The 12458-nt window shown below is 50.7% G+C and overlaps 1 protein-coding gene across 2 annotated transcripts; it reads right to left on the reverse strand.

The window, feature by feature from the left end:
• Positions 1-42: 42 nt before the first annotated feature.
• On the reverse strand, positions 43-9896 carry Cd74 (CD74 molecule). Of its 2 annotated transcripts, XM_023715291.1 has the most exons (9): positions 9612-9896; positions 4106-4278; positions 3913-3992; positions 3394-3456; positions 2708-2803; positions 2313-2400; positions 1260-1451; positions 833-895; positions 43-610 (listed from the first exon to the last, which is right to left on the reverse strand). In XM_023715291.1, exons 1-9 carry the CDS (start codon positions 9686-9688, stop codon positions 600-602), a joined length of 843 nt encoding a protein of 280 aa, XP_023571059.1. In that variant the 5' UTR covers positions 9689-9896; the 3' UTR covers positions 43-599. The 2 variants fall into 2 exon arrangements, with proteins under 2 accessions (XP_023571059.1, XP_023571060.1); XM_023715292.1 differs by lacking the exon at positions 1260-1451 and having other exon boundaries at positions 9612-9889.
• Positions 9897-12458: the final 2562 nt, after the last annotated feature.

Genomic DNA, 12458 nt, shown 5'->3' on the forward strand with positions numbered 1-12458 from the left:
TGAAGCATAGCCCAGCAGAAGATCCAGAAGCCAGCCAGTGTGTTCTACTTAACTCCTTTTATTCTTGCATAAAGCCATGGCCCCAAGAGCTGATGACAAGCATGGCTACACAGGGAACTGGGCTTGGTGGGAAGCAAGGAGGGGTTGTGGAATGAGGGGGCGGCTGGGTTTTTCCTTGGAGAGTGATGGAGAGGGCAGCCGATGTGTCCACCATAGGGTTTAGGAATGAGGTGTCCCTTTCCCTGTCTGTGAGTCTGGATCTCAGAGCCCAATAGTAGAGACTGCTGTGATATCAAATAGGGGATGCCTGGTTTGAGGCCCCCTTGGCCTTTGTGTTCGTGTGAGCAGATGGTGGGGTGGACAGCAGGGCCGTCCCACGTCCTTGTGTGCTGTTCTGATTGGATCTGTTGTCCAAGGATGACATGGGAAGCCAGGCCTCAGTGCCTTGTGGGATGAGAGACATTGGAAAGGTGAGCTTGGGGGATCCGAGGTCTGGGGAAAAGGAGAGGGGGAGAGGGTTGGCAGCGCAGGGAAGTGAGAAAGCTGCAGCCGCAGGGCTTGCAGAGCTGGCAAGGTGCTGGAGATGGTGCCTGCTGTCCTCATATGGTGACTGGAAAGAGAAGCAGCAGGTTGAGGTTGGAGTTGCATCATTGTGTTCCCCACCCCCTCCCAGCATCTTGGGGCCACAGAGCAGTCAGGGACTCTCCACCTGCCGCTGCCCCCTCCTCCCCGCCCTAGCCCCTTTCCTCATCTGTGAAAGGTCAGCCTAGGGGTGTTGGAGAATGACACAAGATGAGCTGCAGTAACCAGACACTGCTCAGGGAGCCCATACCTGGGCCTAGCTCCTGCTTGGTCACACCCAGCCCGGAAGACAGGTCCTCGGCCTCCAGAGGCTCTGTAAAGGAGCAGCAGATCTGTATTACCACGAACCGCACCCACTGGCCAAGTGCCTGGGGAAGGCATGCTCCCTGGCTGGCAAGATGGGACCTGCAGAGGCAGTGGCCAGAGCAGTGGTGCAGTGGGCCTCAGGGAGCTGGGATCTGCAGGACTCCAGGTGCATGAGGATAGTGTGCAGGTAGATGCATGGAGGTGAGGAGATGAATGCCCAGGTGGTGGGTAGGCAATGGGGCAGGTGCCTGGCTGACAGCAGCTGCCAAACTCAGCATCTCGGCCTCATGTGGCCAAGAGGGACCTATTACCCTCTGCCTTCCTAGTTTTGCCTGGTCTTTCCATATGGGGGCGTGCTCGCCCCTGCTTACCACTGCAGTTATGGTGCCCGTGGCTCCTGGTGTGAGGCACCTCAGTACCGTTGGGGAAGACGCACCAGCAGTAGCCGGTGCTCCCGTGGCACTGGAGCGGCATATAGTTGCCATTCTCATCACACTGGGGACGGAACGTGCCCGGATGGACAGCAGGGATGTGGCTGACCTCTTCCTGGCACTTGGACAGTACTAAAGGGACAGGCATGGTAGACAGTGAGTGAGTGGCCTAGTGCCACATGGCTTTACTCTTCCCAATGCAGAAAGAAAAACAGGCCTGCAGCCTGCACCAACAAGGAAGTACATGACTAGCTGATTCTCCCCAGGATAGGATTCTTCTGACACTCAAAGCCTGTTAAAGTTTGGAACTGCACGGATGGTTCTAATTTCCAAAGGAAAGCTGTAGGCCCCTGGGGCAGTCAGCTTCCTGTTGCTGGGACAGGAAGCACCCAGACAGAAACAGTTACCATTTGTTTGGGGGTGCTGTGGGGCCATTTTACACAGCCAGGAGTTGGTTAAGATAGCATCGTAGTCGCTTGGGTGGTTCAGTGGAGAAGCAAGCCAAGGGCAGGATGGGTCACTGACCCTACACGTTGGGACACTTGATTCCCAGAAGGAAGAGAATTGCCCAGCACTGCAATTTAGAGGCAGCACTGAACGAGAATGCAGACTCAGGCTTCAGCTCTGAAACCTGGTATACAGTGTCACAAGGTGGGAGATAGATGCCTGAGGCCCTCTGAGCTGGCACCGTCAAGGGCAGAGCCAGGAAGTCAGGACAGGGTCCCTTCTGGTTTGTTCTCTGGTGTTTCGCCCCAGGCTCTCTTCCAGTGTCCTCCAGGGAGAGCCAGCCTGTGATGGAGCCTCTGTCCCCCTCTCACTGCCACCCAGGCATTCACAATGGGAAGAACAGACCTGCAGCCAAAATAGAATGGGGACAGTGGAACCCAAAAGGAGCAGGCAGGAGTGGTAGGGTTGAGAGGAGCAGGGAATACTGGGGGCCCTGGCCTCAGCAGCTCCGTGACAGCCCTGCCTGCCGAGCACCCACTCAACTACCTTTGGGTGGCGCCTCAGTGGGTTTCTCCTCCAGAGAGTTCCTGCTCATTTCGAAAAGGAGCCAGTGGTGCATCCAGCTCTCAAAGACCTGGGGACAAAGGTGGGGCTCAGGCTCAGTACGCATCATCAAGCCACCCCCACCCCACCTCCCGCTTTGTGCCTGGAGAGAGAAATGTGGGGAGCCAGACTACCCTGCTGAGACCTGAAGTCCAGCTGCAGCCTGGTCCCCCTTAAGGCCCCCCAGGTGCTTTCCTAAGCTAAGCGTTCTTCAGTGTTCTGCCAGCAGGCTCACCAGTTTCCTGAGAATGGCACCCCTAGCCCTCACCTCCCACCCCTTTCCAGCCTGGCCCAGGATAGACATCACAGAACAGTCCAGTGCAGAGAAACCTGCTGACCTTCCAGTCCAGGCTTTCCATGGTGTTCTTGAGGTGTTTCAGATTCTCGAGGAAGCTTCCCTTCAACTGAGGGTACACTTTCAGAGGGTCAGACTTCTGCAGAGTGGCAGGGCAAGAAGGAAGTGTTAAGAAGAGCTCCTGAGCAGGCAAGGTGAATTGTGAAGCTGATGCCCAGTGGTCTTCCATTCTGAGGACTGAGCTGCACAAAACCTGGACATGGAGCTTGGGCCACGCAGCCTTAGCCACGGCCCCTGGGCTGGGTGAGGCTCATGGTGCAGAGCAGTTGTTCCTGCACCCCAGTCTTCCTACATACACTCATGTTCAGGTCCCTCCACCTCCAGGAAGACCTCTTTACCCACCCCAGGAGGCACCTGCATGTCCCTTGTCCCCTGATCTCCCACAGCAGCCTGGGGATCCCATGAGCTCAGTTACTGCACACTGTGGGAGAGCAGCCTTGCACAGTGCCCAGCATGGGACACACTTGCAGTAAAGATTTGGAAAGAAAAATGTATCTTAAGTCTCTAAGATTTCACCCTCGGTTTCTCCATCTCAAAAACATGGAGTCGGGGAGGCTGGACTCCACATAACACTGGAAGCCACTCTCAGGTTCCTTTTGGGGAGCATGTGACGAGTCACAAAGAGCCGGGCACGTGTGATCTGGGTCCACCTCCGTTCACCACACTCACCAGGAGTGTGTGCATCACGTGGTCCTGGGTTGTGTTGCCGTACTTGGTGGCATTCTGCATGGGCTGTGGGAAGAGGGAACAGAGAGATACCCATGGTGGCCTCAGAGGAGCAGCCCAAAGTGGGAGCAGCAGTTGGGCCCTGGGTAGGAGCCTAGTCCCCCATCTAAAGCAGGGCAGCCTCACCACCTCGAATGTGTCCCTGCACCCTCCTGCCCCAAGACCCTCACTGGTCACTGGGCATCAGCTTTTTTGCACAGGGCTTCACCAATAGCAGTTTTGTGAGTAGAAATAACTAAGATTCAATTATCAAGGAGGGGACTGCAAAGTGTGGGAACAATGAGAGGCACTGTGAACTGTCAGATTGGGTCGTCTTGCCCCACCGCCATGCAGCATCTCTTCTGGGTTTGGGTGCTGCTCCTCCCAGCTGTTATGACTCCCTTGCCAGCTGGCCCTTCTGGGTCAGCTGTCCCCTATGCAGGATAAACACCTCTCCCTCCCATGTACTGGGGCTGTCCTTACCCCCTGGAGCAGGCCTTCCATGGGCAGCGCCCGCATCAGCAGGGGTGTGGCCATCCGCATCTGGCTCACTGGCTTGGAAGCTGTGGGCAGGAGGTGCAGTGTGAGTGTGGTCCCAGGCACCTGGAGGAGGGCACTCAGGGAGACAGCAGCGGGGTAGGAATGGGGTCTCCGGGATGTGGGGGGAGACACGTACTCTTGGGCATCTTCATGCGCAAGTTCTCCAGCTGCAGGTTCTGTGAGGTGACTGTCAGCTTGTCCAGCCGGCCCTGTTGCTGGTACAGGAAGTAGGCAGTGGTGGCCTGGCCAGCCAGGAGCAGAGCGACCAGGACAGAAAACCCTGTGTACAGGGCTCCACGGCTGCATTTGCTGCAGGAAGAAGTGGGGAGTAGATCAGGGGAGAACTCAGAAAGCTGCCCAGTGTCTGCCTGGGGTCTCCACCTGCCCCCTAAGTGACCCCTCACAGACACATGCAAGTGAAGCCCATATAATAAGCTATAGTTTCTTTTTTTGGGGGGGTGTTTTTGTTTTTTGGTGCAGCCAGGCATTGAACTCAGGCCCCTGTGCTTGCCAGGCAAGCACTTATTCTACTGAGCCATCTCCCTGGCTCCTAAGCCATGGAAATATAGCTTGAAGCAACCCCACTCCTTCCAAGCACTGATGCCCCTAAACTGCCTAGTAGAAATCTTGGAGCAGCCCCTGGACAGAGTAAATGGGAAAGAGCCAGGGCACGGTTCCTTGTCTTCTCTGGAATTTGGGGTCCTACCTGTGTATTGACAGATCAAGGGGAAGGGTCTCCCCAATCCCCTTTGCCTTGGAGTCTTCCCAGGAGCAGGGTTGCCCTCAGGAGGAAACCACTAGGGTTTTTTGGTTTTTTTGGTTTTTTTTTAATGTTAACTTTTGATATTTATTTATTTATTTATTCATTTGTGTGTGTGTGTGTGTGTGTGTGTGTGTGGCCAGCTCAGCCCACCAGGGGGCAGGGCTGGCTGGCATGTGGTGCTGGGGGATTGAACCGCGGTCCCCGTGCTTTTTTGCTAAGCTTGTTCTAAGTAGGTGCTTTAGACCACTGAGCCATCTCACCAGCCCGGGTTTTTTGTTTTGTTTACTTTTTTTTTTTTTTTTTTTTTTTTGGCAGAACCAGGGATTGAACTCAGGCCCTTATGCTTGCCAGGGAAGCTCTTATTCCACTGAGCCATCTCCCCGGCTGCTATCTTCTTATTTTTAATGTATTTAGACAGGGTCTCACGACACAGATCAGACTTGTAGTGATCCTCCTGTTTTCAGCCTCCCAAGCGCTGGGATTATAGGCACATGCCCCTACACCCAGTCTCAGTTGCAGTGTCAGTGTGCCCAGGGGGCAGGGCCAGCACAGCATGCTAGGATAGAACCCCAGTCCCTGCACCTGCCTAAGCAGGCACTTTAGTCTGCAGAGCTATCTGGTCTTCCCTGGGTTTTTTTGTTTTGTTTGTTTTTTATTTCTTTATGTGGCATTGGGGATTGAACCTGGGGCCTTCACACTGAGCTATGTCCCCAGCTTTTCATTTTTATTTTCAGACAGGGTCTCACTAAATCATGAAATTGTCCAGGCTGGGTCCAAAATTGCAATCCCCCTGCCTCAGCCTCCTGGAGTGATGGGGATTACAGATGTGCCACCCAGCTTTATTTTGGGTTTTTGGTTTTTTTTTTTTAGATATGGTCTCAAGGCTGGCCTTGAGCTTGTATTTATCCTCCTATACTCAGCGTCCTGCGTGTTCATGCATGCACCACCACGCCTGACCTTATTTTTTCATTTATTTTTTGTATTTTAGGGAAGGGTCTACAGGGTGTTCAGGGTCTCACTAGTAGATTGGACTCCATAGTATCATCCTGTTTACAGCCTCCCAAGAACTGGGATTACAGGCATGCACTACCACGCCCAGTCTCAGCACACCCCCCAGGGGTGGGGCTGGCACGTTGGGCCCGGGGATCAAACCCCCGGCCCCTGTACTGCTTGCAGCTTATTTTGTTTTTTTTGTTTTTGGGTTTTTTTGGCGGAACCGGGGATTGAACTCAGGCCCTTACGCTTGCCAGGGAAGCGCTTATTCCACTGAGCCATCTCCCCGGCCCCATTATTTTGTTTTTTAATTGACAAAGTATGATGCATAAAGCTGGAAGTGCAAGTCTGTAATCCTATGACATGGGAAGCAGAGGCAGGAGGATTGCCAGTTTGAGATCAGCCTAGACTACCTATCGAGGTCCATCTCAAAAAACAGGACCTGCCTGGAAAGTACAAGGTCCTGAGCTTGACTATCTGTACAAAAAAAGGGAAAATATATTTACATTTACCCTGTAACCAAGAGGGGTTTTTTAATCCCCTTAGAAATTCCCCACCCCACAGGAAATTAGATTTAAGGAGAAAGGGGAAATAAATGGTACCAGGACAGGACAGCAGAGATTTGGACCCAGGTGAAAAGGAGAAGTGAGGTGTGGACGCTTTAAGAGTGGGGGTGGGGGGAGATGGTTCAGTGGAATAAGCACTTCACTGGCAAGCACAAGGGCCTGAGTTCAATCCCTGGTTCTGCAAAAAAATAAAAAGAGTGGGTGCGCGGGCTGATAAGATAGCTCAGGTGTCTGAAATGCCTGCTTAGGCAAAGTTTAGCAGGCATAGGGGACTGCCCTTGATCCCTGACACCACATACCATGCCAGACCCCCCTCAGGGTGGGCTGAGTCAGCCAAAAAAAAAAAAGAGTGGGTGGGGGCAGGGGCTGGGGGTTGATCCCTGGGCCTGCCATGTCGGCCCTGTCCCAGGGGCGTGCTGGCACACACCTGTAATCCCAGCACTGGCTGGGAAGGCTGAAAACAGGTAGATCACTATGAGTCTGAGCTGTGTAGAGAGACCCTGTAACAAATATCTATATATATAATATAGATACAGATATAGATATAGATAAATAAAAGTTCAGGTGTTGGCAATGTGATGATGCTGGGAGGTACAGAAATGAGGGGCCCTCATAAGAGTGCTTGTTCACTCCTACATGAGGACGTGTCAAGAAAGCCATCACCAGAACTACAGGGAATAAATCTCTGCTCATAAATTACCCAGTGTGTGGTATTCTGTTGTACCAGCACTAACAAAGACAGACCTGTTTGGGAACTGTCAGGGTGAGCCTGCACCCTGCTGTCCTTTGGTCAGCAAGGGAACCTCTAGGAGGCCCCTCTGCCTAGTACCTCCTGACATCACAATCATCACTTATTTTCATTGGCTGTCTGCTTGCCAGTCCTCTGTGCACTCGGGTAAGATCTAGCCCAAAGGAGTTATTTTAGAAGAAAAAACTAAAACTATAGGGAACGGGAGGCCAGATCCTGGAGAAAACAAATTTCACTTCTTGACCTTCCCAAGGAAGGACTGATGAGAGTTGTCCTGGTTCAAGCTCTCCGACTTCACTGTCTCTTATTTGAGAATCACACCCCTACCTACCCTTCTGCAATCCACACTCAGTTCTGGCGGGGCTCTGCCTCCCACCACAGGAGCACAGGGAGCCAGTGCCTTTCCTGCTGAATCTCAGATTCTGAGAAGCCCTTTGGATTGAGAGATTCATACTGAAGATGAGCCCGTGTAGCCTGGGCTGGAATCCTCACTCTGTCACTAGCTTAGCTCTGGGACCACAGGGAAGCCACTTAACCCCTGTGCAGAAGTAAAATTGGGCAAAAAGTCAACTCAAATGTCATTATATTAAATAAGAAAAGGGGGGAGGAGGAAAAAAAAAGGTGGGCTGGGGATATAGCTTAGATCACAGAGCTTGTCTAGCAAGTATAAGTTCCTGAGTTCGATTCCTGGTACCACCCTCACACCCTACCCCTGAAAAAAGAAGAAAGGGTAAAGCTTTTGGTTCCCTACCTAGCACATCCGCTAGCACTCTGTAAATAAATAACTACTGTTCTCTAGGGAGATAACAGTTAACTTTAGCATCTGACTTCCTTCTTCAGAACTCTTAAATGTTTGTCCCCTGGTTCTGGTAGAATGCCAGTTTTTACCACGCCCTTTTATTTCCTCTTTTGCCCTACCACCTCACCTCGTGGAATTAAAAAAAAAAAGTTGGTCAAAGTCAAGAGCCAACCAGAACTATTAGAAAGTATGACACTGATGTTACTAGGCAGAAGTGTTCACAAGGTGCTCTGAATGAGTCTGGTCTGGAATGGCCCAAGCACATAGGACCAGGCCACTTTTAGAAACAGTAACTAGAGTGAAAAACAGACAAGGCTTTGACAAGGGAGCCCCTTCTCTCATCCAGCTGCCCCCTAAGACCTGCAAGTTTGGGTGGCTTGAACTCAGGAGGGTCCCACCCCCCCTCCCCACAAATCATGCTTCTAAAAGGGGGCCAGACTACAGAATGAGCTCAGATTAAAATCAGACTAGTTCTCGTTCAAATTCTATCTCCAACACTCATTACGTAGGACATCTTGGGTAAGTTACTTACCAGGATGAGCCCCAATTTCCTTTTGTGTAAAAATGGACCTAATAAATGCACTAAGTGTATAGGATGACCGTGACAATGAAGATGGGGTTTAGCCTTTAGTCCGATGTGTAGCAAATGGTAATAATAACGACTGAGGGCTGGTGGCAAGTGCACTCAGGATGGAACTATGGCCGTGGCTACAGGGACCCAGAGAGGAGCACTGATTGTATGTCCACACATGACAGTAGCGGAACTTGGGCCAGAATCCAGTCCTTGTGAGAAACTTAGTTCCCATTGCCAGGGGACGCTGGGCTTTCACAGGCCGCTGCTCTCATAGTTAGTCTCCCCTTGGTACCTCAACCTCTGGGACACATGTCACTTTCTCATTACATTTCTCAGTGACTCTCCCAAGCCCCTGTCTGCCTGGCAACAGCTGATGTCACACCTACCTGCAGATTTCCACAGACAGCAAAGGACTTTTTAGAGGATAGGGGAAGTGAAGGCTAAGAGCAGCCAGACTCTAACCCCTTCGGGGCCTTGGTGGGAGGAAACGTGTGGGTGAGGCTGTCTGGGGGCTGAGACAGGGCTGAGGTTCTTTGGATGGCTGTGTAGGCCTCTTGCTGCAAGGGAACAGGACACAGACAAGCCGAACCCACATCACCCTGTGCCCTCCTCCCTGCTCTGTGAGCTGCTGCTGCAATGGCCTGGGCGCACCTGCCAGTCTGACTCCCTTGAGTGGACACCTATGCCCACCCACAGCAACAGGGAAACTTCTCTGTGGAAAACTCCTACCATCCTCTTTTAGTCCTGTCATCCCCTTTTTGTTTTAGACAGCATCTCACTATGTAGTTCACGCTGGCCTCACTCTGTAGCCCAGGCTGGCCTGGAACTCAGGGCAGTCCTCCTGCCTCAACCTCCCCCACCACGCCTGGCCATCCCCTCTTTCTGAAATCTGTTTCTCCACTGAAATCCAGAATGTTTCCAAAACTAGTCCAAGTTTTCTAACCTAAGATTCATGTCCCAGCCTCAGTAGTGCTATAGAACCCCTGATACTGTATGAAAGTAGGAAGAGAGATGAGGGCTGTCTTCTGATTTGCACAAAGGGGCTGTAAACCCCTACTCTAAAGGGACCCTTCATTTTACAGGAGGAACCAAAACCAAGCACAGGCCAGAGACGCTTGGCATGCAGAAAGGCAGTGTCAGAGTCAGCCTCTATTAGCCTCCCTGGACTCTGGGACAGTGCTCCTTGGGGCCATACATACCCATCCTGGGGTCCGGGTCTCTGGCCCAGCATGGGCAGCTGCTCATGGTTGGAGATGAGGTCGCGCTGGTCTTCCATGGCTCTGGCCTCTGGTCTTCCCACAGTTCTGATGCTGTTGCTGCTGCTGCTGCCACCTCCCTTGTGTTTGGGACCCTGAGCCCTGGCTCGCCTCTTGAAGTTGGTGCTGGGGAGGAATCTGATTCGTCCACAGAGGCCACTCCGCCCACTTGGCAGATGTGGAAGTGAAAGCCACAAAGCTGGAAATACCCCACTCAGGCAAAGCTGCCTTTCACGGGCCAGATGAGGAAGGGGAGCTCCCGGGCAGGTAGAAAGGCCAGCGCAATCCATTGGTTGACTAGGGCCCGCATCACTTGTTTCTGGGCAGACCTTTGGATTCATAAGGCTCTAAACGTCTGTGGAAACTGGCTAATGTGGACTCCCTAGACAGGAAATCACTTTGAAGCAGAAATTGCCTTTGTCTCCCCTTCTCATCATATTAAAAGTGAATGAAAAAGGAGCTGTGTGTCCCCTGTGAGCTTAGTCAAGTCCTTTTCTCTGGTCGGTTATGTCCTCTTCAGATGGAGGAGGAAGGGTGGGCTTAGTGTCCCTTCTGCCCTCTGCTCCCTTCTGGGAGTCCACAGTGCTGAGGCTGTGGTACTAACATCTACCACCACTCGCCAAACCCATGAAATTCTTAATTTTGCAAATGGAACAGTGTCCTGTTTTCCTTCTTTTCCAGGCAGGGACACTATGGCTTAGAGAGACTGTGGTGCTTGAGGAGTCTGTGTGCTTGATCACTTGGCTGCTCTGCCTCTGAAAGCTTGAATTCTGTGGCTCAAACGCAGAACAGGCTGTGGTGGGAAGAGAGGCAAGAGGGGCTGGGAAAGGGTCCTGGGCACTCGAGTCAACTGTGTCAGCAAGGTTTCATTGTTTCACCTTATACACCGAAACATAATAAGAAAATATATAAGGGCCAGGGATGGTAGCACATGCCCGTAATTTAACACTCTCAGAGGCCAAAGCAGGAGAAGCACAAGTTTAAGTCTAGCCTGGGCAATTTAGGGACTTGATGAGACCCCACCCAAATATGAACAATAAAAAAGAGCTAAGGATGTGGCTCGGTGTGAAGGCCCTGGGTTTATCCCCCCAGTACCAAGGATATTAGGGAACCGAAAGGATAAGGAAAGGTTCCCTGAGTGAGCCAGCCCTGGAGAACAGACAGAGGGAAGGGCGCAAGCCTGTCCCAGGGGCCAGCCTAGAGAAGCCTTCCCAGTGAAGTATGAGCACTGGAGGAAATGCCTGAAGAGTCCACCATGGGGCTCCCCAGTGAAATGCGATCCATCGATCTGGCAACCCCACAGGAAGCTCTCCTTGAGTTCAAGCTTGCTCCTGTCTCACTACTCCCACCGAAAGTGCTAGAAGATAAAGGCTCATGAGACATCCAAAGCCTTCAACATATAAGAGAGGGAACAAAATTAAATGGAAAAACAAAAACAAACAAACAAAAAACCATGAGGAAATAATTGTCCTTAATATAAAGCCTGAGAGGGATAAATAAACAATATTGCACCCATGAATCAGGAACAAGATGCTCTAGGTGGGATGGTACATTCCTATAATACCTACCCTCTAGGAGGCTGAGGCAGGAGGGACCCTACCTGGGCCCCTTAATAACTTATCAAGACCCTGTCTCAAAATAAAAGAGGGCAGGAAATGTGGTTCAGTGGGAAGGTCCTGGGTTCAATCCCCAGTAGTGGGGAGGGGAGATACTATCAAGATGTAAGTACCATAGAGGAACAAAAGAGAAGCTCTTGAAGACTACAAATGTAAAAGTAGATACTAAGCAACCAGTAGGTGGAAGGTTTTTTGTTTGTTTTTGTTTTTCTTTTGTTTTGTGGAACCAGGGGTTGATCTCAGGCCCTTGCCAGGCAAGCGCTTATTCTACTGAGCTGTCTCCCCGACCCCAGAAGTTTTTTTTAATCTCCCAGAAGATTAGACCACAGAGGTAAAAAGGAGAGAGATAAATGAGAGAAAAAAAATAAGAGAATTAAGGACTACAATAGGAGAACTAATGAGCAAGTATCAGAGTTCCAGGAATAGAGAACAGAGAAAATAGAGGCAGGAAAAATCACAACGAGGTACTTTAATCCAGTTTCTAGATGCCAAGGGCAAATATCTTCAAACTGAAAGGAACCAGTGAAAGCAAAGACATTAAGATAATTTCAGCTAGGCATGGTGACACGTCTGTATCCACATGTTCAGGAGGCTAAGGCAGGAGGAGTGCTGTGAATTTAAGGCCAGCAGGGCTATAAAGTGAGTTGAAGCCAACCTGGAAATACATGGTGAGACACTGTCTCAAAAAAACAGAAAACAAAACTAAAATCATTTCATAGCAAGGCACATCAGTGTGAAGCTTCAGAAAAATAAAGACTAAGCGAAGATTCTGGGGCCAGGGAGACAGCTTGGTGGTCTAAGCTGCGCCTATACAGCACAAGGACCTGGGTTCAAAACTGGGAGTAGTGGTGCCTGCCTACAATCCCAGTGCTGGAGAGACTGAGACAGGAGGATCACTAGGAGTTTGAGCTGCATAACAAGACCTTGTATCAAATAAATAAATAAATAAATAAATAAATAAATAAATAAATAAATAAATAAATAAATGATAAAAAGAAGATTCTATAAATTTTTGGAAAGAAAAAACAAGACAGATGCAAAGAGTCAGGAACAGAAATGACTGTAGACATTTTTTTCTTTTTTTGTCATACTGGAGTTCAAACCTGGGACCTTGCACCCCTGGCCCTGACTTCAGATATCTTAATAACACCACAGCAATCCTTTTTTTTTTTTT

This window comes from Octodon degus, unplaced genomic scaffold, assembly GCF_000260255.1.
Source record: "Octodon degus isolate 3935 unplaced genomic scaffold, OctDeg1.0 scaffold00040, whole genome shotgun sequence".
Classification (NCBI taxonomy): Eukaryota; Metazoa; Chordata; class Mammalia; order Rodentia; family Octodontidae; genus Octodon; species Octodon degus.